Here is a 26,295-nt window from a genome sequence, read left to right as displayed (position 1 = left end):
GGTATCTGACTCCACCAGGGATGGATATCTTACTGGCATGTTTGCAAGCTCCATTTCAAGACCTGAGGACAGTGGCCCCATTGTGGCTATCACTGATATTCTGTCCCAGCCTGGATTGGTGGAGCCAGGAGTGAGCTTGGGGAGATGGTTGGGACCTTTGACTGTGCCCAGCTGGGTCAAGGACTTCTGGCAAACTTCATTCCCATAGCCACTGAGGGAAAGTTGTCCACGAACCACTAAGGTTGACAGAAAGCAGCAATCGATGTGGTAAAGGTTCTGCATTGCATTCAAGTTTTTCCCTTGTGGATCTAAAAGTGCTAATCTAGTGTAGTCTGATTAATAAAGATAAAAATAGAGTTACTACCAGCAATGATTCATTTAATAAGAAGGCCCAGACCATCACCTATGAATAACCTGATTTTAAATCATTAAAAATGATTTAAGCCCATTCTGGGACATTTTCTAATTTTAATAATATATTAAACTCAATTTCACACTAAATTGGGTACTTTTAATATTTGAACATTTAACCTGTACCTACTGTAGCCTTTGTGTTTGAAAACCCATTTTAGTCTGAAGAACTCCCCTATGCGTCTGCAGTCACGAGGTGCTGGGGTGATTATCTCATGGAGTCATTTTTAAACAATTAGAACATGCCCTACAATAAAGACCACACATAGCAATGTGGAGTCACAGGGTTTAACAGCAGGGAAACAATCCTGTGGGCCCAACTATCCATGCCAGGCCTATGTTTACCTTTGCTCATTCCATTTGTCTGGATTTGCCCTTATCCCTCGAAGCCTTTCCTATCCAAGCACTATACAAATAACAGAGGTCCCAGCCTATTGAGTCTGTCCCAACAACTTAATCTCTCCAATCCTGGATACACGCTTGTGAACTTACTCTCAAAACAATGAGTCAGCATCTCACCAGCAATAGTCGAGATCCAAGAGGCCTGGAGAGTAGCCAACATTATTCCTTTGTACTAGAAGGGAAATGTGGATAATCCAAGAAATTATAGTCCTAAATCTCACATCAGTTGCAGGGATACAATAGGAGAGGATACTTAGTGATAGGATTGGCACACATTTGGACAGGTGTGGTCTGATCAGGGACATGTCAGGTCTTACCAATTTGAATGAGATTTTTCAAGGGATGACAGAGGTGGTTGATGAAGGGAGAGAATTGAACTTTTGTAAGTTATTTATCAAGGTCCCTCATGGTAGGCTGATTCATGAGGTGTATCCATGGTGAGTTGATAGTTTGGATTCTATGGCTGATCCACAGAAGACAGGGGAGTGATGGAAGGATGTTATGCAGACTGGAGGTCTGTGACCAGTGGAGTATACAGTATATATCAACAACATGGATCCCAACATCCTTCCATCATATCTATATTTATGTAATTTATGTAATGTATATTATGCATTTTTGATATATATATAATTTGGAAGAGATAGTAGATGGGTGGGTTACAAAGTTTGCAGCCTGGTGGAGTTGTGAACAGAGTTGAGACTGCTGCAGAGATCCCAGGCCAACAGCATCACCCCTGCCCGGGCAGGGGACCTTCAGCCACATCACAGGGCCTCACAGAATCAGGCCATTCAGGTCTTCTGTCTCCTTCTCCGTGCCACATCCGATGGTCCTGATGCCATCTTCTGTCTTTCCAACCTCCCCGTAAACCCTCCCTATGGGAGAGACTCCCTATTCCCACTCCCTGTTGGAGTGTCTCCCCATTCCCCGTGGAAGAGACTGTGACTCCCTATTCCGACTCCTTGGGCAAGTGATTCTCCATACCTATTTCCTGTGGGAGTGACTCCACAGTCCCTGTGGGAGTGACTCCCCATTCCCATTCCCTGAAGGAGTGACTCCCCCTCCCTATGGAAAGAAACTGTAAATTTCAGGATTTATGAGCACCTCTTGAATATTTATGGCCTCTTGTTTTATACAAGTGGTAATATTTTCTCTCCCTCATTGATTATATTAAACACTTGGATGACTAAAGCTTTTAAAAGCATGTTTGACGACATGTCCTCCATGTCCTTGAGAATGATTGGCACTACTTAGTACGATCAAGAGGGACATAACATTCTAGTGAAGGACTTTGTTTTGCCAGCTCTCTTTCCCCAGGCTCCTGAGATTTCCGCCTGCCACAATAATGTTGAGCTTCACACGGCCTCCCTGCTGATGCAATCCACCTCCTTGGTTCAAAAGGTGTGAGGTGATGATTTGAGGAGGCAGTGCTTGGACAGGTGTCTACATTAATGCTGGTGGATTTAACAGACTTACTGAATGTTATTTTTGAAACACATCAAAACTGTGAGGAAAAGTGGAATGAAACTCACAGTTAAATTCATCCATTCCAAAGCTGGCAGATATGGACAATGAACCTGCTTCCCACACAAGAGACAAACCATCACCAAGTGTTGTTATGTTTTAGTAATCAAAAAGGAACAAGTATTACGGCAATACTCACATTTAGATGGGAATAAGATCTGCATAAATGTAGCTGTGACACAAACGGATGAATGGGCAATATAAGTGATGTGATTAAGCTGTGTATTATGTAATCAGTGGGTCAGGAATTTATTTACATATTCACATTAACATTAATGGGGGTACGAGTCTTGTATTTGCAAACATCATCCTGTTGCAATGTTCACGTGCATTTAAAGTGGGGTCTCTGTTGTAGGAGATGTGGCACAGCAAAGATCGAAACCGATGCAAAAACAATGATGAGCAGATAAAGGTTGCTCTTGGCCAGGGTGTGGGGTGAACCCTCCATCTGTTCGCTCGGCACTACTGGAACCTTCCATCTCTTTGAATTAGTAGAGTCAAAGTCACAAAGTCACACAGCAAGGTCCATGCCCTTCAACCCAACTCACCAAGGCTGGCATTCTGGGCTAGATATGTCCAAACGTTGATTGAGTTCATTAATTGTATTCATGTCTTCCTTTTCCTCAGTCAGCTTGTTCCAGCCACACTGTGATTGACACATTGATTGCCATACTGTGATCGATACACTGTATGTGATCAACACTGTGATCAATACATTTTGACACACTGCAGTTGACACACTGTGGTGAACACACTGCTTTGGGTACCCTGTAATGGACACACGGTGACAGACGCACTGTGATGGGCACACATGATGGACACACTGTGATAGGTTCACTATCATAGGCAAATTGTGATAGACACACTGCCTGTCGTACTGAAATCCCAACACCCCAGAGGTTGATGGGCTGCTTGGGTGGAAACCGCCTGTTGTCCTGTGATCAGTGCTGGGCACTGACCTCTACTGTGTGGAAATCCTCACCCTCCTTCAGATGTCCACTTTCCAAGGCTTTGAACTCAGATGGCTGTGTTACAGCTAGTCCAGAGAAACAGCAACAGGGACGGAATGATGAGCATATTCAAATGAGAGACACAACTTCTGAGTGGCTTGCTGGTCCTTGGCTACCCGGCCATAAGACCATGACATATGGGAGCAGAAGCAGGCCATTCAGCCCATCAAGTCTGCTCTGCTATTCCATCATGTGTTGGTCCATTGGCTGGGGAAATCATGGGAAACTGTAGTGGCTTCATTCTGTGTTGCCAGAGAATTCTGACTCTGGCTCAGTTCCACCTGGTGTTCCCTACCTGGAGTAATGGTGGACAGCGATGGATGTCCTGACTTTGTAGCTGGAACAGGTGTGTGTAGTGGTCGCTGTGATATTGACTATCCAAACCTCAGTTACCTCGAAGCATTACAGTGGTTCCATGCCTCTTGATTCCACTGCATGTCAGCTGCACGGCTATTATGTTAACTCTGCTCCACACTGGGCAGGGTGCTCCCTTCACCCTCCCCAAGGGCCAGCTTCCCCAGCCCAGAAACTCAGCTGGATATATTGTTCTTTGCTGAACATCTAAGATAGAAAGGTGGTTTGGAACTGAAAGTGTTCTGACAGAAAGCTGCAATAGATAGAAAAGTATTAAAACTCCAATTAGCGTTCTATTCAAAATGTAGTGTATCTGTGTGAGCCAGTCGTCTGATCCTGCAAATTATTGTAATTTATGAAAGCTATTAGTCAGTGGCATTAAGTGAACTGAATGTTATCGAATCGTAGAGTTGCACTATGGAAACAGGCTGTTCGGCCCACCACCTCTGTGCTAACCAACACTTCTTCTTCTTCTTCTTCTTTGGCTTGGCTTCACAGATGAAGATTTATGAAGGGGTAATGTCCACGTCAGCTGCAGGCTCGTTTGTGACTGACAAGTCCGATGCGGGACAGGCAGACACGGTTGCAGCGGTTGCAGGGGAAAATTGGTTGGTTGGGGTTGGGTGTTGGGTTTTTCCTCCTTTGTCTTTTGTCAGTGAGGTGGGCTCTGCAATCTTCTTCAAAGGTTGCTGCCCGCTGAACTGTAAGGCGCCAAGATACACGGTTTGAGGCGATATCAGCCCACTGGCGGTGGTCAATGTGGCAGACACCAAGAGATTTCTTTAGGCAGTCCTTGTACCTCTTCTTTGGTGCACCTCTGTCATGGTGGCCAGTGGCGAGGTCGCCATATAACACGATCTTGGGAAGGCGATGGACCTCCATTCTGGAGACGTTACCTGCCCAGTGCAGTTGGATCTTCAGCAGCGTGGATTCGATGCTGTCGGCCTCTGCCATCTCAAGTACTTCGATGTTAGGGATGAAGTCGTTCCAATGAATGTGGAGGATGGAGCAGAGACAACGCTGGTGGAAGCGTTCTAGGAGCCGTAAGTGATGCTGGTAGAGGACCCATGATTCAGAGCCGAACAGGAGTGTGGGTATGACAGCGGCTCTGTATACGCTAATCTTTGTGAGGTTTTTCAGTTGGTTGTTTTTCCAGACTCTTTTGTGTAGTCTTCCAAAGGCACTATTTGCCTTGGCGAGTCTGATGTCTATCTCGTTATCGATCCTTGCATCCGATGAAATGGTGCAGCCGAGATAGGTAAACTGATTGACTGTTTTGAGTTTTGTGTGCCCAATGGAGATGTGGGGGGGCTGGTAGACATGGTGGGGATCTGGCTGATGGAGGACCTCAGTTTTCTTCAGGCTAACTTCCAGGCCAAACATTTTGGAAAATTCTCCACACATTCTCATCAACTCCTTCTACTCACTCACTTGTTTCTACACAAGGGACAATTTACAGTGTCCATTGAACCTGCACACCTTTAGGAGGAAACCCACACAGTCATGGGGAGACCATGCAAACTCCACACCGACAGCACCAGAGATTGGAATTGAACCCAGGTCCCTGGAGCTGTGTCAACCACGTGGAAAGAGAAGTGGTGCCACTCTATTGGAAGGTATCACTCCATCATGACATCAAACAAAACAGTACAGCACTGGAACAGGCCCTTCGGCCAACAGTGCCTCTGCTGAATGTGAAGCCCCTCAATCTCTGCTGCTTGTCCTCCGCTCCCTGCAGTCACATGCTCATCTTCATGACCCCTTTGATGATTATCCCCCAATGTCCAATTGATCAGCAACCTCTCCACTCCGTTACCCTGAGTGTTCCGAAGGTGATCTGCAGTTGTTTCCTTGCTGCAGACAGGGTGAGAGCAATGAGAGGAGAGGTCCTGTATAGCTCAGCCCACTCCAGCTGGACCCACGATGCTGAGGTGGCTCTGTGTGTCCCCTGCTGCACTGCATGATGGCTGCTCCCAGCAATGGCCATTATATATTCCAGCCTCAATGCTGGACTCGATGGGATGAACATCCCAGATCACCTCCCCCTCTCACCGAGACCCAATGGGATGAACGTTCCCCATCATCTCCCCCATCCACCTGGATCCTATAGAATGAACATCCCCCACCCCCTGGATCCAATGGGATGAACATCTCCCACCCACCTCCTCCCACCCCCTGGATCCTAAGGGATGAACATTCCCCGTCACCTCCCCTTACCTTTCCCATTTGGCCCTCCCTTGTTTCTCTTTCTTTGCTCCCCCCCCCACCACTGGTTCCATCTCTCCATTCCCGCTCTCTTGTGCCTCACCCTCCCTCTCCTCTCTTTATTACTGCCTATCTTCCCTCTGCACACTTGGCCTGAAATGTCGGCCGTCCCTCTGCCTCCACAGATGCTGGCTGACTCACTGAGTTCCTCCAGCAGTTTGGTTTCTGATTCAGGCAATAACGAGCATCGCTCTCCTGCTGTATTACCATTCAAATTAAATCGATTGGAACCCATAATAATCAACCACTGTCTCCAAATAAGCCACTTAATTTAATTTTTAAACATGAAGGTTTAATTAACTAACAAAATAATGCCTCCTGCTCATTGGGGTAGGAGCCCACGTTCTGCAGAATAAATGTTTATGCACTCTTGAGTCCATCCAGTGGCCTGTTTACAGCAGCTACAAACTTCGCCGGTGCCGATACAAAACTCCGTTAACTCACTGGAAATGAGCAGCACTCACTGTGTTATGTGACAGTATTCTCATCATGTATACATCCTGACAGTCCTGACCACAGATATCTTGGCATCAGCGATTAAACAAGAGCTCCATGTTCATCTCATGACAGCAGTTTCTATCAAATTGTTGTCAGTCACATTGTATTATTATCTTTTCGACCTCCAGGCTTATAAAATTTCTTCGAGGGTTGGATAGGGTATATAGTCAAAATCTTTTAACTGGGGTCAAAATGTCAAGCACTGGGGAAGATGTTTGAGGTAAGGGGGGAGAGTTTAATGGAGATGTGTGGGACAGGTTTATTTACTCTGTCAGTGCTGGGTTCCTAGAACAGACTGCCAGAGTTAGAAACTGTTTAAAATATGCAGGAATGTTTTTTTAATTTATAAATTTAAATTTAGACATACAGCACAGTAACATAACAGGCCATTTTGGCCCATGAGTCCATGCTGCCCAGTTTACACCCCATTAACCTACACCCACATTACATTTTGAATGGTGAGAGGAAACTGGAACCCCCATGGAAAAACCATGCATACAGGGGGAGAATGTACAAACTCCTTACAGACAGCATGGAATTCGAACCCAGTCACAATCGTTGGGAGTGTAAAGACATTGCACTAACTGCAATGCTAACTGTGGAGGGACTAAGTATAGGAAGAAGATGGGCCAAAGGCCAAAAGAGTACCACCTTTGAACAGCTTGATAAAAGGACAACCCGTTTCCATGGCAGCCCTTACATATCTGGGGACAGCTGTGTGCCAGGTTCACTTCTGGCAACATGTCACTCTTCCAAACAAATCGCTTTGACTGCAAATTCAATTAAACCACTGGCTCGATCTAAATTCTCCCAAAACACAATTTAAAGAGATTTACAAAATGTACCAAGTCAGGGACAGTGGGAGAGGTAACCTTAGCAATCTGTGTCTGTCCCTCTGCAGGTCTGTAACATACAGCAACGGGATCTCTTATCTGTACACTGAGGAGGTGAGGCTGTCACTTCTAATTCTCAGCAGGCTGCTTTTTTTTTAATTTTTTATTTTTCACACCATAAATCACATTAGCCATGATATACACTATTTCTTTTTCACACATATACAGTGACTTTTTCTCCCCCCCCCTTTCCTCCCAAACCACCCCCCCCCACCCCCCCCACCCCCTTCTCATCCATTTTAGGTATACCATCTAGGAGCTTCATGCAACACTGAGCTATGCTCAGACAGTGGAGGCTCTAGACCCCACATCAGGAGCAAGGCAGATGAAAGGACATTGGTTATGCCAGCGACTGACTGCTTTTTATTTTTATTATTGTTTAATTTTATCTCCCAGTGTTTGCAGGACTGTTTGTTGAGATTTCACAGTTGATTTAGAAGCTGATCTGAAGTTTGCTGGAGGGTCAGACAAATTACCCTTTTGGTTCCCTGCAGCGAGAGACAAAACCAGAGCAAATGGAGGGGCTGGTGAGGATCTACATTGATTCTGTTCCTGAGGAGTGGTTTCTTTCCTCCCAATGATTTGATATAATCAAAGAACATAGGAGCAGGAGAAGGCTATTCAGCCCTTCAAGTCTGCACTTCCATTCAAGATGATCATGTGACCGCTGTCCCATTTCCTGCATTCTCTTCAGACCCCTTGATCCCTTTGGCCACAAGGGCCACATCCAACTCCCTTCTGAATCTATCTAATGAACTGGCCTCAACTACATTCTATGACAGGGAGTTCCACAGAATCACAACTCTCAGTGAAGGAGTTTCTCCTCATCTCAGTCCGAAATGTCTTCCCCCAATCTTAGACATGTGGCCCCTTATTCTGGACTTCTCAAACATCTGGAATATTATTCGTGCATCGAACCTGTCCAGTATTATCAGAATGTTAATGTCTCAATGAGTTTACACCCCCCCCATTCTCCTAATTCCAATGTGTGTAACCTTGTCTTTCCAACCTTTCTTCATATGTCATTTCCAACAATATAACCTGCATGTGTTGCTTGCTTGATGCAAGATCTAGTATCCCACACACATCATCCTGAAATAAACTGAAGGATTGGAAAAAATTGGGGGTCATTGGGGTCAGGATGGATGCTTTATTGTCTGGTGGGAGGAAATGTAGAGGAAAGCTGGGTTGGGCACAGAGATTTCAGCACAGCACTGTGTAGAGGTTAACTTAATGCACCAACAGTCAGAATACTGAACCATTGGACACCACTTCAACCTCTGCCTCCACAAGACTGACAACTTGGATGCCTTCGATGCTGGATCCCACTGCCTCACCTGCCCTCCACCCCACCTCCTTACCCTTCACTCTCTCTGCACACTTCTCTCCACTCACTCCCATCTACTCCTCTGAGCTCCCCTTCTTCCCATTACACTAGCCCTCAGACCCCCCCTCATCTTCCCCAACTCCCCTCTGATGTCTCCTAGCCTCCACCTCCCACCTCTGACCTCCCCAACCTGCCACCTCCACCCTTTGACCTTCTTAACCCTTCACCTCCTCCCTGACCTCCCCCTACCTGCTACTTCCACTCTCTGACCTCTTTAACATTTCACCTCTACCCTCTGACCTCCTTAACCCTCCACCTCCCCTGACCTCCTCTACCTCCATTCTCAGACCTCCTCAAAATTCCACCTCAACCCTCTGACTTTCTCAACCTCCACCTCCCCCCTCCGACTTCTCCAGCTCTTCATTCCCCCCCCCCCCCGCCGATCCCCATTCAGAGAGCTATCCCCACCTCCCCATTGCTACTGAGCTTCATTCTTTTGTGTCCTCCCACCCATATTGAATTGTGACCTCTTGCCCCTGCACCATTTTATTCAGGAGCCTGCCTGCTTTTAGCTCTCATTTTGATTAAGGGCTCAGGCCTAAAATGTTGGTTAATTATCTTTATCTTTGCTACATAAAGAATGCTGCATGACCTGCTGAGTTTCTCCAACAATTTTGTGTAAACTACAATCACAGCATCTGCAAATGTTTGTGTTTAACTCATTGATACAAAAATGTGAGTTTGAAGCCCACCACAGCTGGGGAATTTAAACTGTGAATCAGTCTGGAATTTGAAACAAATGGACAAATTTAGGGATTGAATTTAGAAGCAGGGAAGTTATGCTGCAACTGTACAAGGTGAGGTCGCATCTGGAGTACTGTGTGCAGTTCTGGTTTCCTTACTTGAGGAAGGATGTACTGGCTTTGGAGGTGGTGCAGAGGAAGCTCACTAGGTTGATTGCAGAGATGAGGGGGTTAGCCTATGAAAAGAGATTGAGTTGCCTGAGACTCTTCTCGCTGGAGTTCAGGATGTGAATGAGACTGTGGATTATGAAAGGAACAGATAAATAGAACCAGGAGGTTTCCACTGGCAGGTGAGACCAGGACTAGGGGACATCACGTCACGATTTAGGAGAATAGATTTAAGACTGAGTTAAGGGGAAACTGTTTCTCCCAAAGAGAATTGAATCCATGGGATTCCCTGCCCAAGGAAGCAGTCTTGGCTGCCTCATTGAATGTATTTGAGGCACAGATACATTTCTGAACAAGGCAATGAAAGGCTCTAGGGAACAGGCAGGTGAGTGGAGCCAAGTCCAGGACCAGATCAGCCATTACCTTCCTGAGTGGCAGAGCAGGCTCAACAGGCTGGATTGCCGACTCCTGCTCCTATTTCCTATGGTCACCATGAAAGCATTGGTTTGGATAAAGCCCCATCTGGTTCAAGCTCCTTCAGGGGAGGAAATTCACTGTCTCCACATGGTCTGGGTAAACTGTGACTCCAAACACACCAACATGGTTGGCTATTCGCTGCTTCCCCAGATCAGGACAAGGAGATCTGGGAAATGTCAGGTTTTCCAGCATCACCCACATTGTCAACTGGACCAGGAGCCAAACACAATCTGTGGGAGGAACTCAGCAGGTTAAGGGAGAAACAGAATAGATGCCACTTCTAGTCGGAATCCTTCATTGTCTTAATGAAGAGCTTAGACCCAAAACATCAGCTGTTCTTTTCCCTCCACCTATGCTGTTTGACCTGCTGAACCTCTCCAGCAGATTGTGTTTGGCTCTGGATTCCAGCATCTGCTATCTCCCACTTATGTCCAAAGTCTGTTGCTGGAGGGGAGCAGTTGGCATCAGTTCTTTGACTGCACTGAACTGAAAATCTAATTTCATTCGCCAGTCATCTACAAAGGACTATGTTCTGGTGAACACCAGCTAATTTTGTGGAACACTGGACTTTAGAAAATGGAAGGAAATAGGTGTGTAGAATCACAAAGCAGACCAAATGGTGAATGTGAGATAAATACTTTGGATTGAAGTCAGTGATTTCCATGACATTGCTTTATTCCTTGGCTGAAATTGCAATGTTCCGGTAGCAGTGTGGTGTGCTTGCATTAAGCTGACGTGTTTACCACTCCCTAGCATTGAAATACTTGGACCGTGTACAAACCAGAGTTCCCCAAATCACTGGTACCTGCAGAAAACAAAGGCTGGAGGGACCAGCTAGTCAGGCAGCATCCATGGAGAGGGAAGTTCATCAACATTTTGGGTCAGGTCCCATTATTTGAACCTAAAAGCATCCAGACCCAAAACACTGACTGTCCATCTCTCCCCACGGATGCTGCCTGACCCTTTGAGCCCCTCCAGCTTCTTGTCGTTTGCTTAAGATTTCTGCATCTAGTGTTTCTCTGTCACCTGTAACCAAATATGGACTTCATCTCAGCTCTCTGACCCATGTCACTCACACCCCACCTGGATACTTTGCAAACCCTCTCCATGACCTCATTCCTCCACGCCTCTGTCATACAACTTGGATCTCCGTTCATCTCCATTGAAGGCCTCCTGCTCTCCTTCCTCTGCCAGACATCTCTCTGGATCTCTGTCCTTCTCCAGTGAAGGCCTCCTGCTCTCCTTCATCTCTGCCAGACAACTCTCTGGATCTCCATTCTCCAGTGAAGGCCTCCTGCTCTCCTTCCTCTGCCAGACAAAACTTCACAGTGAGGCTTGATTTGGTTTTTAGATGAGAAACAATTTGATAACTGATGTGAGCCTTATGTCAGTGGTAGGGTAATTATTGGAGAGGATCCTTATGGATAGGATTTATTTGCATCTGGAAAAGCAAAGACTTTTTAGAGATCATCAGCATAGCTTTGTTCAGGGAAGGTCATCTTGTAAACGATTGAGTTTTCGAGGAGGTGACAGAGATGATTGATTAAGGCTGTGGATGCTGGAAAAGTGACATTTATTAAATTTTTTGATAAGTTCTCTCACATTGGCCTGATACCGAAGGCACATGGGATGCATGGATGCGAGGTAGATTAAATTCAAAATGGGCCTGGACACTGAAGACAGAGGGTCATGGTAGAGGGATGTTTCTCTGACTTGAGCTTTGTGGTCGGGGGTCTTCCACAGGCACGTCTGCTGCATGGGATTCATATAAATGACTTGGCTGAAATGTAGGTGGGCTGATAGGGAAGTTCATTGAAGACACGGTCATTGGCAGAGTTGAAGATAGTGGAAGATTGTCAAAGGATTCAACAGGATAAAGACCTGGGATTTGAGGTATGAAACAGCAGAATTTAATGTGGACAAGTGTGAAGTGCTGAACTTTGAGAGGTCAATATAAGAGAAAAGTATATTATAAATGGCAGGACTCTGGAGCAGTGGTGAACAGAGAGGTCTTGGGATTGAGGGGGGGAGGGAGGGGGCTTGTCCACAGTAGCAACACAGTAAGTTAGGTGGTGAAGAAGACATACAGCACACCTGCCTTCATCAGTCGGGCCATCGAGTATAGAAGTCAGGAAGTCATGTTGCAGCTGCTTTAATCTTTGATGAGGCCATATTAGTTTTAGTCACCGCAATGAAGAAAAGATTCAGAAGCATTAGGGAGGGTGCAGAAGGGGTTTACCAGGATGTTACCTGGATTAGAGTGTGTGTGTGTGTGTGTGTGTGTGTGTGTTATGGGGAGAGGTTGGACAAATGTGAGTTGTTCCCTCAAAGCATCAGAGGCTGAGGAGAGACCTGATGGAGGTTTATAAAATCCTGAGTGGCATCAATAGGATAGATGGTTTAAACCCTGGGTTTAAATGTCAAAGTATGAAGTTAAAGTATGTCATGTGTGTTACATTTGTAATATATTTTTATGTGGTAATAAAAGGAACCTTAACTTTGAAATACTAGAGGATATAGGTTTAAAGTGAGAGAGGGAATTTTTGAAGATGTGCAGGGCAGGCTTTATATAAAATGCATCATCAGTGTTTAAGATGAATTTAGACAGGCCTGTGAATGAGCAGGGGATGGAGGGATCTCGATCAAATGCAGGCAGATTAATGTGGTAGCATGGTCAGCACAGGCACTATCCCATGTTCTATGCCCCACCAATTCTGGGAAACTGTGGTGAGATGGGTGCTGTGGACCCAGCCAAGCCTCCACTCCATTGTGACCAGCAGCTTGCTGCTTCACTTTTCTTCTTTCTCAGCCCAAACCACTAGTCTCAGTATTAATCCTTACTGTGTGTGTCAGACATTTTGTGCTCTTTGAATGGGGAGGTTAACCTGGAAATAATGTATGATAATAATCCACTAACCGCTTTTCTTTTCTAGCCTTAATTTTCAAAATTAATGTGCCTGAATTTTTGAGTGAATAGTAATTTTATGTGAACTGACCTGACAAAAAGTGGAATAAGACAATGGTTGTTTCAGAAACCCTTACATTTTCATTGAGAAGTTGGTCGAGAATGCATGCATTACTTGGATCCATTCCTGCCTTGCACAGCCATTCAGCAATGGCCAACCCTGAAGCTGTTTTCTTCCTTCCAAAGTCTCTGAGGAAGGTTGAGCTGGTTGTTCCAGAGCTGTAGGCGAGCCTTGCCCCTGTGGCAGGAAGTATGTTCCCCTCATCTGAGCGCTCTGCTGAGGGGGAACCCACCCTATGATGCAGCATGAGGAACGTTCCTGGTTCCCCACCAACCCAAAGAACACAGGAGCTCATTCCAGAGGTCTATCCACAACCAATCAGAGCTGAGCTCCACCATTGCCCCGTGCCCCTGCCCATCTCTGTCAGTGAAACTATCGGACTCAGCCTGATGGGGTTGCTGAAGCAACATTTGCTGCAGTGTTCACTGTGCATGTCTTGCATGTAGTTTATGAATAGAATTGCTTGCTTTGGTGTGCCAGGGAAATTGTACCCACCGGAACTCTGAGCCTGTCTGAATAGCTGGCAGGAGGAGAGATGGGGTACAGTTTCTTTGAACCAGCTCTAAACCAACATCTGTCTAATTCCTCCTTTCTGTTTTCTTCACCCATTGCTTCACTCTCTGTGCTCCCAGTGGCTGCATCCAAATCCAAAGGTAAAGGTCAGTAAACTTCTCGATTCCTCGGAGTGGTGCTGGGATGTTTTGGGGAGATTGAGAATGATCATTTGTCATATACATTGTACAATGTATATAGGCACCAAAGTTCTTGCTGCAGCTGTACAGGTACTTAAAAAAAACCTATGGAAATTTGTATTACATAGTCCAGACAGTCTATTTTGTGGCATTGGAGGAGTTTTATGCTAAGCGTAGTAGGGGGGAGGTTCAAGAGCTTGATAGCTGTTGGAAAGAACCTGCTCTTGAGCCTAGAGGTGAAAGTCTTCAAGCTTCTGTACCTCCTGCCCTAAGGTAACAATGAGAAAAAGGTGATGGGGTCCTTTATAATGTTGGCTGGCTTCTTGAGGCAACGCATTACAGGGATGTCATCAGTGGATGGGAGGTTGGAGCCCATGACAGATGTGTTTGCTACCTTCTGGAGCCTTCTGAAATGCAACCTGCCAGTATACTTTCCACAGTCCATGTGGAAGTTTGATCGAGTATTTGCCGAGATGCCAAATCTCCTCAGACCTCTTGGAAAGTTGAGGCCTTGAGTTGAGAATGAGCTGGTTGATATTTGGGTTTTCAAACTCCCTGAGAACCAGTACATCCTGCACGCACAGTCCTGCCAAAGCCACCGAGTGGGCTGACAGAATCAGCATGCTCTCTCCTTCACTGTCTTCACAGGAACATGAATAGCATCACCTTCAAAGACTCCAAATTAGAGAGCCCTCTTTACTTAAGTAGCTCCATCATTCCATTGTACACATTTCTCCTCATTACAATACTCCCCACTGGTACACATCTGATAGGGCTGTTATAAACTGCCTGTCATCTGCATTGTGTTGGGATTGCCAATTCTGTATGGGCAGCTGACATAGAACGTAGAACATTCCAGCACACTACAGGCCTTTCAGCCCATGATGTTGACACTGCGCTATGGAAACCTACACTACAACAATCTAACCCTTCTCTACCTCACACCCACAACCCTCTATTTTTCTTACATCCATGTTCCTATTTAAGAGTATTTGAATGTCCCTATTGTACCAGCCTCCACCACTACCCCAAGCAATGCATTCCAGGCAGTCACCACTCTGTGTAAAAAAAAAAGAACGTACCCATGACATCTACCGTAAACTTTCCTTCCCTCACCTTTTATACAGGCAACCTCTGGTATTTGCATTTGTTGCCCCAGAAAAATAGTACTAGCTATCCACCCTATCTTAGATCTCTCAATTGTCACCTCTCAACCTTTTCCTCTCCAAAGAGAAAAACCTTAGCTCTTACATGCCATCCTTGAGAGATCTATGTATTTGGACCCCAAGATCCTTCTATTCCTCCACGCTGTCAAGAATCCTTCCATTAACCATGCCCTTGTGGCGGTGTGAGCAGTGGAAGAAACACAGCCACCACATTGAGGGTCGTTAACGACTGTTTTTTATTTAAATTCCGCGCACCCCTTTAAGGGCAACATGAGCTCAGTCACCTGGTGCATTGTGACGTCATAATCGCTGCCCAGGGTGCGCGCTGGAAGGGAGGCTGGAGTCAGAGAGAAAACTCTGACGATGCCATTTCCCCATGGCTGCCCCGCCACGTGGCGATACAAGCGGGGCCGGTTCGCCATGAGGATGAGCACCGCCACATCCTCTGCCTTCTGGTTTGACCTTCCAAAATGCATCACCTCACACTTATCCGGATCAAACCCCATCTGCCACTTCTCCACCCAATTTTGCACCTGTCTCTATCCTGTTATAATCTTCCTGGAGATTTTATCGCAGCATCCTGCCACATATGGTTTCACAATTGATTGCCTTGAATATCCTTCATCACTCTGCCTCTTGAACACCAATCAGAAAACCAATCTTGGTTTTATTACTGGCAGGAGGATTCCTCACTGCAATGTAGCCCAATTTCCCCACACTTAATATAGTTAGAAGAAACAAAAATCTTGCAGAAACTTTCAGAACAGAACTTCTAGGGTATAAATGCTTGAGGAGGGACAGAGATGGGGGTAGAAGTGGAGGGAAGGGGTTGCATTATTGATGAAGAAGGATGTCATGGTGATGGCCAGAGGAGACATTACAGATGGGCTGGCTAGTGAAGCTATATGGGTGGAGATGAGGAATAAGAAAAACAGGATCACCTTGTTGGAATGAAACCACAGGCCCCAAGAGAGTCACCAGGAATTAGAGGAATCAAATAAGGTGTCCTAGTAAAGGATTTTAACTTTCCATAATAATGACTGGAAAAGCCAGTGTGAAAGGTTTAGATGGGATGGGATTTGTCAAACGTGTTCAGGAAAGCTCATTACATGGCAGATATCAAGCAATTACCCCCCCCCCATATGGCCGATATCACTGTGATACACTTCCACTGACAACACAGCAGATGTCACTGTGATATACCCCTCCCCCTCACTGCATAGCTGATATCACTGTGATGCATTCCCCTCACTACACAGCGGATATCACTGTGATATACCCCTACCCCTCACTACATAGCTGATATCACTGTGATGCATTCCCCTCACTACACAGCGCATATCACTGTGATATACCCCTCCCCCTCACTACATAGCTGATATCACTGTGTACATTCCCCTCACTACATAGCTGATATCACTGTGATACACCTCCCCTCACTACACAGCGGATATCACTGTGATATACCCCTACCCCTCACTACATAGCTGATATAACTGTGATACACCTCCCCTCACTACACAGCGGATATCACTGTGATACACCTCCCCTCACTACACAGCGGATATCACAGTGATATACCCCTACCCCTCACTACATAGCTGATATCACTGTGATACACCTCCCCTCACTACTCAGCTGATATCACTGTGATACACCTCCCCTCACTACACAGCGGATATCACTGTGATACACCTCCCCTCACTACACAGTGGATATCACTGTGATATACCCATACCCCTCACTACATAGCTGATATCACTGTGATACACCTCCCCTCACTACACAGCGGATATCACTGTGATATACCCCTCCCCCTCACTACATAGCTGATATCACTGTGATACACCTCCCCTCACTACACAGCAGATATCACTGTGATACACCTCCCCTCACTACACAGCGGATATCACTGTGATATACCCCTACCCCTCATTACATAGCTGATATCACTGTGATACACCTCCCTCACTACTTAGCGGATATCACTGTGATATACCTCTCCCCCTCACTACATAGCTGATATCACTGTGATACACCTCCCCTCACTACTTAGCGGATATCACTGTGATATACCCCTCCCCCTCAGTACATAGCTGATATCACTGTGATACACCTCCCCTCACTACACAGCAGATATCACTGTGATACATTCTCCTCACTACACAGCTCTTTCTGTGATACATCTCCTGCTCACTCTGTGATCTATTTACACCTGATTCTAAGTCTAAGGATGAAATAAACTGAGTTATCATTGTTGTTTAAAATGAATTTAATCTTAGTGAGGGGTTTTGAAAAGAAGTTTGAAGATTATGCCCAAATTTTCAGTCTAGTTAGCCCTGAAAATAAAAAAGATGGAGACTGCAGGAAAATAGAGAAGCAAATTAAAACCACTGCAGAGATTGGATATCTGAAAGACAAACAGAAAATGTTGGAAAGACTTATCAGGTCAGGGCACCTATGTGGAGAGATAGACTGACGGTTAGACAGAAAAGTGGATTGTAACCTATAGAGTTATGTGATGGCAAGACAAGTGTTTACGTGAATGGTGTGGGTGAACAAAGGGGTATCTATGTCAAAGTGAGAATTTATTATATAAACGGGTGGCGCAGTTAGAGTAGCAGTGGGCTGCATGGTAAGTGTAATGGTGGGCGGCACAGTTAGCGTAGCTTTGGGCTGCACAGTAAACATAATGGTGGGTGACATGCTTAGCATAGCGATGGGTGGCACGGTTAGTGTAATGATGGGTGGCACGGTTAGTGTAGTCATTACCACAACGCTGTTACAGTGCCAGTGACCCAAGTTCGAATCTCCTCAAGTCTGCATGGGTTTTCCCTGGGGGCTCTGGTTTCCTCCCACTGTTCAAAATTACCGGTGTTTAGATTAATTTGGTGTAATTGGGCAGCATGGACTCATGAGCCAAAAGAGCCTGTTACAGTGCTGTATGTCTAAATTTAAATTTTAAAATGCAATTAAAAATGTGGCCGCGCAAGTAGGTCAAATGGACCAACAACAATTAAAATATAATTAACATACAAGAAGAGAAATCAAAGATAATGACTATGAAAGGAAGATTTGTCAACGCTGTGTCAATAATGTAGACTGGTTGTTGGTGGTCCTGGAGTGGTGGTGTGATAATTTACAGTACACAGCCACCCTGATCAGAGCCAACAGGAAGCTTTGCTTCATTGGCCAAAACCTGACATTCAAGAGCAGAGAGGCCCACTAGAAGTAAATGTGATGCCAAGTAGGCAGGTGGATTTGGTTATCAGCCTATACACACACATAACGGGACCGGAAATGGAGCAGGGGAGAGTTAGCAGGATATTGCCAGGTTTGGAAATTGTAACTGTGGGAAAAGATTAGGGCCTTTGGAGCAGGGGAGGCTGAGGGTAAATGACTGAAGTGTTTCAATGATGAGGTGTCCAGACAGTGAAAAGGATGAGGAGAAACCGAAAGGTTGCAGAGAGACTTGGACAGTTTAGGAGAGTGGGCAAAGAAATGGCAGATGAGATACAATGTTGAGAAATGTACAGTTGGACATTTTGGAAGAAGAAGTAAACAGGCAGATTATTATTTGGATGAGGAGAAAATTCAAATTTCGTAAGTGCAAAGGGGGTCCTCATGCAAGAAAACCTAAAAGTTAGCCACCAGGTTGGATTAGTGGTAAAGAAAGTGAATGTTATGTTGGCATTCATTTCAAGAGGAATAGTGTATAAGTTTAAAGGGGTGTTGGTGACACTCTGTTGGGCACTGGTGAGACCTCATTTGGAGAACTGTGTGCAGTTTCAGGCCCCTTATTTTAGAAGAGATGTAATGATTTTGGAGAGAGTACAGAGAAGATTTACCAGGATGATTCCTGGAATACAAGGAACGTTTAGTGGCTCTTGGACTGTATTCATTGGAGTATAGAAGAATGAGAGGGGATCTCATAGAAACATTTCAAATGCTGAAAGGATTGGACAGAGTAGATGTGAATAATCTGTTTCCCTTAGTGGGTGAATCCAGGACAAGAGAGTATAGTCTTAGAATTAGAAGGTATCCATTTGAAACAGAGATGAGGAGAAATTTCTTTAGCCAGAGGGTCGTGGATTTGTGGAATTCTTTGCCATGTACAGCTGTGGAGACCTGATGATTGGGGGAGTTTAAGAAGGAAATTGATAGGTATCTAATTAGTCAGGTTATCAAGGGATATGCAGAAAAGGCCAGAATTTGGAACTAGATGTGCAAATGGTTTAGCTCAGGGTGGTGGTGCAGAGCAGACCCAATGGGTTGAATGGCCTACTTCTGTTCCTTTATCTTGTGATCTTGCGACATATACCCTTAGCAGTATAGACAATTGGGGTCAGGGAGGGGTCAGTATGGACAGGTGGGGTTAGGAGGAGGTTAATACGGACAGGTGGGGTCAAGAGCGGGTTGGTACAGACAGGTGGGGTCAGGAATGGGTCAGTACAGACAGGTGGAGTCAGGCAGGGGGTCAGGTTGACAGGTGAGGCCAGGGAGGGGTTAGATGGACAGCTGGGATCAGGAGGGGGTCTGGTGGACAAGTGAGATCAGGATGGGTCAATATGGACAGGTGGGGTCAGGGATGGTTCACGATGGAGGTGGGGTTAGGGAGAAGTCAGTATGGACAGGAGAGGTCAGGAAGGAGTTGGTATGGATAGGTGGAGTCAGGAGGGGATCAGGTGGACAGGTGGGATCAGGGAGAGGTCAGTATGGACAGGTGAGGTCAGAGAGGGTGAGTCAGGTGGATAGGTGGTGTCAGGAAGGGATCATAATGGACAGGTGGGGTCAGGAAGGGCAAAGTATAGACAGACTGGGTCAGAGAGAGTTAGTAAGGACAGGTGGGGTCAGAAGGAGGTCGATATAGATGGGTGGGGTTAGTACAGACAGGTGGGGTCAGGAAGGGGTCATTATGGACCAGTGGGGTCAGGAGGGGGGTCAGTATAGACAGGCGAAGTCAGGGTGTCAGTACGGAGAAGTGGGGTCAGAAGTGGGTCGATACGGACGGGTGCTAACAATCCTGTAGATTACTCTTTTATGCGGCACCTAATCGAACATCTCCTGGAAATCCAAGTACACAACATCCACTTGTTCCACAAAGAATTCCAGTTATTTTGTCCTAAATCCATGTTTGATTTCCCTGGCATTTCTACCAAATACATCACTTTTTCATCCTTAATGATAGCTTCAAGTATTGCCCCAACTATAAAGTCCCACTGGATTGGGAACTAGACAAATATCTGAAAGGAATAAAGTTTTGGAGGTCAAATGTAAGGGGAATGCGCACAGTAAATGATAGGGCTGTCATAAGCATTGATGTGCTGAGGGGTCCAGGCCCATTGCTCATTGAAAGTTGTCATTCAAGTAGATCGAGAGTATCGTACCCTTGGCTTCATTGGGTGGGACATTGAGTATAAAAGTTAGGAGGTCACATTGAGGAGATCACTCTTGGGATCCTGTGTACAGATCTGGTTTCCCCAGGACAGGAAGGATGTGGAAGCCATTGATAGGGCACAGAAGAGGTTTATTAGGATGCTGCCTGGTTTAAATGGTGTGATCAATGGGAAGAGGTCAGACAAACTTGGGTTGTTTTGTCTGGAGTGTCGGAGGCTGAGGGGGGACCTAATAAATGTTTATGAAATTACAGGATGAACCGTTAGAATCTTTTTCCCCAGGGTAAAAGCTTCACACACAAAATGTACTCTAATGCATTTCAAGTGAAAGGGGGAAATTTGAACAAGATGTGCAAGTTTTTTACACAGAGTGGTGGGTGCCTGAGACGAGCTGCCAGGGGTAGTGGTGGAAGCAGATACTATAGTAGCGTTTTAAAAAATCTTTGGGTAAACACATGGAGGGAAAAGAGGGATATGGATCATGGGCTAGCAGAAGGAAGTGCAGTCATTGGGCTGAAGGGCCTATTCCTTTGATGCACTGTTCTGTGTAAGTGGGATGAATGGATTTCTCTTGTGATGGGCCAGAATTAACTCAAGATCAAGTTTATTATCATCTGATTGTACATGTACAACCCGACGAAACAGTCTTTCCAGTCCACACTACACACACAAAAACACACAATACAATGACCTTTCCATCCAGTGATCACTCTGCAATGCCACCTGTCCCTCCTCCTATCTTTGTATCAACCTCACCCAAATGATTGACAGTGTACTAGATATCAAAGAGTACCAAGGAATGGAAGTGAGTGCAGTTACTTTTACAAGGCTGAATCTCAGGGTGGATAAGTCTCCCAGACCAGATGGGTCCTGAAAGAAGTAGCAGTGGAGATTGTGGAGCAATCAGGAATCAATAGATTCTGCATGGTTCTGGAGAACTGGAAAATCGCAACTGTCACCCCACTATTCAAGAAGAGAGGGAGGTAGCAGAAAGGAAATGATAGATTGGTTAGCGTGACATCAGTGGTTGGGAAAATGTTGGAATCGATTTTCAAGGGAGGTTATGAATACTTGCAGGTATATGACAGGATGGGCCGAAGCCAGCCTGATGTCCTTAAAGGAAAACCTTGCTTGACAAACCTATTGAAATTCTTTGAAGAGGTTGGTGTTGGGCCACTTCTTTTTATGTTCTATATTAACGATTTGGATGATGGAATGAATGGCTTTGTGGCCAAGTTAACGATGGTAAGGAGGTAGGTGGAGGAGCTGGTAGTATAAAGAAAGCACAGAGGCTGCAGAAGGATTTAGGAAGATTGGGAGAATGGGCAAAGAAGTGGTAAATGAAATACAATGTCGGAAAGTGTACGGTCATGTGCTTTGGTAGGAAAAATAAATGATCAGACAAATTTATAAATGGGGAGAAGATTGAAAATACCCAGATGCAAAGTAGTCCTTGTGCAGGATAGCCGAAAGGTAAACTTGCAGGTTGAGTCAGTGGTGAAGAAGGCAAATGCAATGCTTGTATTCATTTCAAGAGGAATAGAATACAAGAGCAGGGATGTGATGTTGAGGCTTTATAAGTGAGTCCTCACTTGGAGTATTGTGAGCAGTTTTGGGTTCCTCATTTAAGAAAGGATGTGTTGACGATGGAGAGGTTTCAGAGGAGGTTCACAAGGATGATTCCAGGAATGAAAGGAATATCATATGAGGAGTGTTTGACAGCTCTTGGCCTGTATTCACTGGAGTTTAGGAGAATGAGGGGGGATTTCAATGAAACATTTTGAATGTTGAAAGGCGTGAACAGAGTAGATGTCGAAAGGTTGTTTTCCATGGTGGGAGAGTCTAGGACAAGAGGGCACAACTTCAGGATTGAAGGGCATGCACTTAGAACAGAGATGTGGAGGAATTTCTTCAGCCAGAGGGTGGTAAATCCGTGGAATTTGTTGCCACAGGCGGTTATGAAGGCCAAGCCATTAAGAGTATTTAAGGCAGGGATTGATAGGTTCATGATTAACTAGGGCATCAAAGGTCATGGGGAGAAGGCCAGGCAGTTGGGCTGAGTGGGAAAATAGATCAGCTTTTGATGGAATGGCAGGGCAGACTTGATGGGCTGAATGGCCAATTTCTGTACCGATGTCTTCTGGTCTTTTAGCATGAAAAGAATCAGCCCCAGCACAAAGCCCTGTGGGACCCCTTTGGTCACAAGCAGCCAGCCAGAATAGGCTCTTTTTATCCCCACTCTCTGCTCCTGCCAGTCAGCCAGTCTTCTACCCTGCTAGTATCCTTCCCGTAATGCCACACCCTCTTACCTTGCTCAGCAGTCTCGTGTGCGACCGACATCATGCTCCCCTGCCTGTATGTGACTGTATTACTGACTCCATGTTCATTCTCTTTCCCTTTACTGACGTCCAGTCTCCCAGCCTGAGATTTCGCCCTGCCCTAATTCCTTGCTCCTCTGTTGTTCACTCATATAGGCCCACCCGCCCTTTGAAATTCAGACCATCTCTTCTCACAATGTGTCTCCCCCAGTGACTAATTTGCAGCATTTTCCAGTGTGAGCTGGCCTGATTATTCCCAGAGGAAGTCAGCGATTCCAATCACTGCAAAAGCAAGCGCTGGCATCATTAAAATCCTGACAATGGCATGAATCACAGTCCAAAATACCATAAGCAACAGAAAATTTGTATGCAAAATTTTACGAAGAACATCAAAAAAGTTAGTTTTAATGAGACAAATGCCATAAATATACTCAACAGCGATCACAGTGAGCCCAGGAATGTTCAGCAAATTCTCTTCCTTTTGGTGTTAAAGCGGCATGTTTTGTAGAGTGGGAGGAAATTGGAGCCCCTGATGCAGACACGGAGAGAACGAAAAAACTCCTTACTGATAATGTGGGATTTGAATCCGGGTCACTGGTGCTGTAACTATGTAGCACCAACCACGCTGCCCAAACCCTTTAGGACGTTACAGACAAATGGGGCTATCTCAGGTAGACACCTGTTCCATTATACCTGTTTCACTCCATGACATAGTCCATGCCCAGTCCATGGGATTAGTTGAAATTGGCACCATGGTTAGCACAGACCATGTAGGCTGAAGGACCTGTATCTGTATGTGATCAACCTTTGGAGCCATTTATCTCCCCAGGCTCCCCCTACCCCCAGCTCCCTGGCCCTCTCCACACCCGACCTCTCCAAACATTCCTGCTCTCTGATGGGGAACACTCCCCACTCATTTCACTCTAGGAATGACGTTTCTGCAGCTTTTTCTGCCGACTATCTTGCTGTAGTAGCTCCAAAGATTGATTTTGTCAGCTTAATTATTCCTGCGACAAAAAGACTCATGGGGCTGAACCAGGGATTTCTGCTTTTGCTCTGCAGAATGTACTAACAGCAGTTTGAAATGAAAATTAATGGCTCACTTAATGTTCCTGGCAAGGTCTTAAAATTGGAGGCAATTATCCAGGGAACACACATCATCAAATTCCAAAATTAGTTACTGGACTTTACGCAAATTTTTCTTCAGACAAAAATATATTATTGTGGTTTACTAAACTACTCAGATTTACCCAGAAAGGCCTAACCTTAGACCATGAGCACATAGAATGTAAAAAAAAAGTACCTACCTTTTCACCACATCTAAAGCATTGTACTGATAAATCAGATTTCATTTTATGCAGCTTTTGAGGTGTTAAATATAGTTGATGTATAGAGTTATATTGAACTAAACTATACCTAACATTAATGACATTGGTCATACAAAGTTCAGCCCTTCATTTCTCACAAATCACCATGTTCAAATCCTCTTCTCATTTCCGTCTTGGCTTCTGAAGTGCTTTTTTAATAATACTTGCCTGTAACATGTTATACATTATAAAAGTAAATTTCTTAGTACAACTTTCCTAATAGGAAGCTCTATCTCACTATCAGACAGTGACGTCAAAGTGGTGCCTAACTTTTCTTGCAAATACCCTCTCACTTGTAGATAAGAAAAAAGCATATTTTGTGACATTCCATATTTATTTATAATTGTTGAAATGACAACACTTGTCCCTTTTCAAAACAATCTTCCACTTATCTTAATTCCTTTAAGAAACCAAATATTCATAAATTGATTATCCTTTGTTAAAGGTATAAGATTATACTCTTTGAACCAATTGCATTGTTCAGTTTTGTTCAAAAGGTCATCAAATGTTGTAAGGGTGCTTCCCTTGAACCAGTTAACAATTTTGAATCCCATTTCTAAATAACCTCTTCTGCTAGGTTCTCTCCAGTTCTATCTTAATCCAGGGGCTGGTATTTTAGATTCCTCAGAGAAGCAAGAAATCTCAGCTGAGCTGCTTGATAATAATTTTTAAAATGAGAAAGTTGCAGCCCTCCCAATTCATACTTCCAAGTTAACTTTTCTATAGATACCCAAGATGTCTTCCCCTTCCACAAAAAAAAATCTTGATATATTTATTCAGTTTCTGAAAGAACTTTTGTGGTTACAAAATTGGTAATATTTGAAAAAGATATTGCACCCATGGGAAAATATTATTCTTTATACAATTTACTTACTAAAATTATTGGAGGAAGGAGTAACCCATTTCTTTAAATTCTCTTCTACTTTTTAAAGCAATTGTGCATAGTTCAGTTTATACAAGTTGTTCAAATTGTTATCTATCAGAATACACAAATGGCCTCTTTTGGCCATTTAAATTGAGAATGGGAGAGAAGTTTGGAGGAGACATCAGGGGTAAGTCTTTTACACAGAGTGTGGTTGCCTGGAATGCCTTGCCAGGGATGGTGGTGGAAGCATTTAAGAGAATGGAAGAAAAATAGAGGGTTACAGGGTTACAGGGTAGTACTTTTTAAAAAGAATATATGGGTCGGCACATCATTGGGGACAAAGGGCCTGTACTATGCTGTACTGGAGCATCAAAGCAGGGTCAAACAGCATACAGAGGAAGAAAAGAGCAGTCGATGTTTCAGGTCGGAGTCCTTCTGCAGGACTACCTTTACGCCCTGTGGATGCTGCATGACCTGTTCAGTGCCTCCAACACAGTACTGCACTTGGCCCCAACACCTGCAGATTCTTGTTTAAACTCCCCAGAATTGCTGACTGAGAGTTTATTTATTTTTAGAACTGAGAGAAGATGTGATGTCTGTGAACAAAATCCTTGCTGGTTTTGATAGTTCCTCATAGCAGTTACAAAGTCACGGGCAAGTGGTATAGGAAGGATGTGAGGAGAGCCCTCCACCAACCTGGTGCCACTCTGATCTGGAACTTACTGCCTGAAAATGAAGCAACATGGTTCATGGAAAGGCAGGAAAGAGAGAAGTAAAAACACATAAATGCTGGAGGAACTCAGCTGCTCTTGCAGGCTCCATAGGAGGTAAACGTTTCAAGCCTGAGCCTCATGGTACAAGTAAAAATCAGGCAGGTTCCTGAATAAAAAGAAAGGGAAAAAAGCTCAGGAGGGTGAGAATGGTGGGACACGGAGAGAATAGGGGTAATAGAACTCTCCAAAGAACTAGCACTGATATGATGGGCCACATGGCCTCTTCCTATGTCAGAGATGATCAAAGGCATGGTCAAAAGAGGCACAACCAGACAGAGTACTGTCTGACAATCAGTCACCCTCCCAGGGATCATGTACGAGTCGGTGCAGGGGTAGTACAGGAATCCATAGCTTCAGCACATTGATGGATGGTAGAATGTTGTATTCCGCAATCTTTAACCCTTTCCTGACTCATCAGACCTCAATTCCCAAGTGAACTAACTGATAGAAATTCCCTCCAGGTCACCTCATGGTGAGGGAGAGACTGGATGTTGTTGCACACGGCAAACAGAATTCAAACAGATCATCATTCAGCAAGGTTGCTGAAAGGATTGAGTATTATGTAAAGCTCCCCACTTCAGATGACCCCAACTTCAAATTCCTGGGTGTCAACATCTTTG

General features: G+C 44.9%; 1 protein-coding gene across 26 annotated transcripts in view; it reads left to right on the top strand.

Moving 5' to 3' along the window:
• The window catches only part of cadm2b (cell adhesion molecule 2b), a 1,102,220-nt gene that overhangs the window by 913,235 nt on the left and 162,690 nt on the right, over nucleotides 1-26,295 (top strand). For 17 of the 26 annotated variants that reach the window (XR_011341617.1, XM_069889164.1, XM_069889140.1 and 14 more), the window contains one exon: nucleotides 13,731-13,757. The exons of 6 other annotated variants lie outside the window; for them this stretch is intronic. Coding sequence is in view for 10 of the 20 variants with exons in the window: in XM_069889140.1 (XP_069745241.1) it covers nucleotides 13,731-13,757 (27 nt within the window). In the remaining 10 variants the exon portion in view is untranslated. Of the gene's footprint in view, nucleotides 1-7,365; nucleotides 7,412-13,730; nucleotides 13,758-13,855; nucleotides 13,881-26,295 lie in introns of those variants that run through there. 3 more of the 26 variants (XM_069889153.1, XM_069889144.1, XM_069889161.1) reach the window with 3 other exon arrangements.

This window comes from Narcine bancroftii, chromosome 7, assembly GCF_036971445.1.
Source record: "Narcine bancroftii isolate sNarBan1 chromosome 7, sNarBan1.hap1, whole genome shotgun sequence".
Taxonomy (NCBI): Eukaryota; Metazoa; Chordata; class Chondrichthyes; order Torpediniformes; family Narcinidae; genus Narcine; species Narcine bancroftii.
This window is presented reverse-complemented; position numbering and strand designations above follow the sequence as displayed.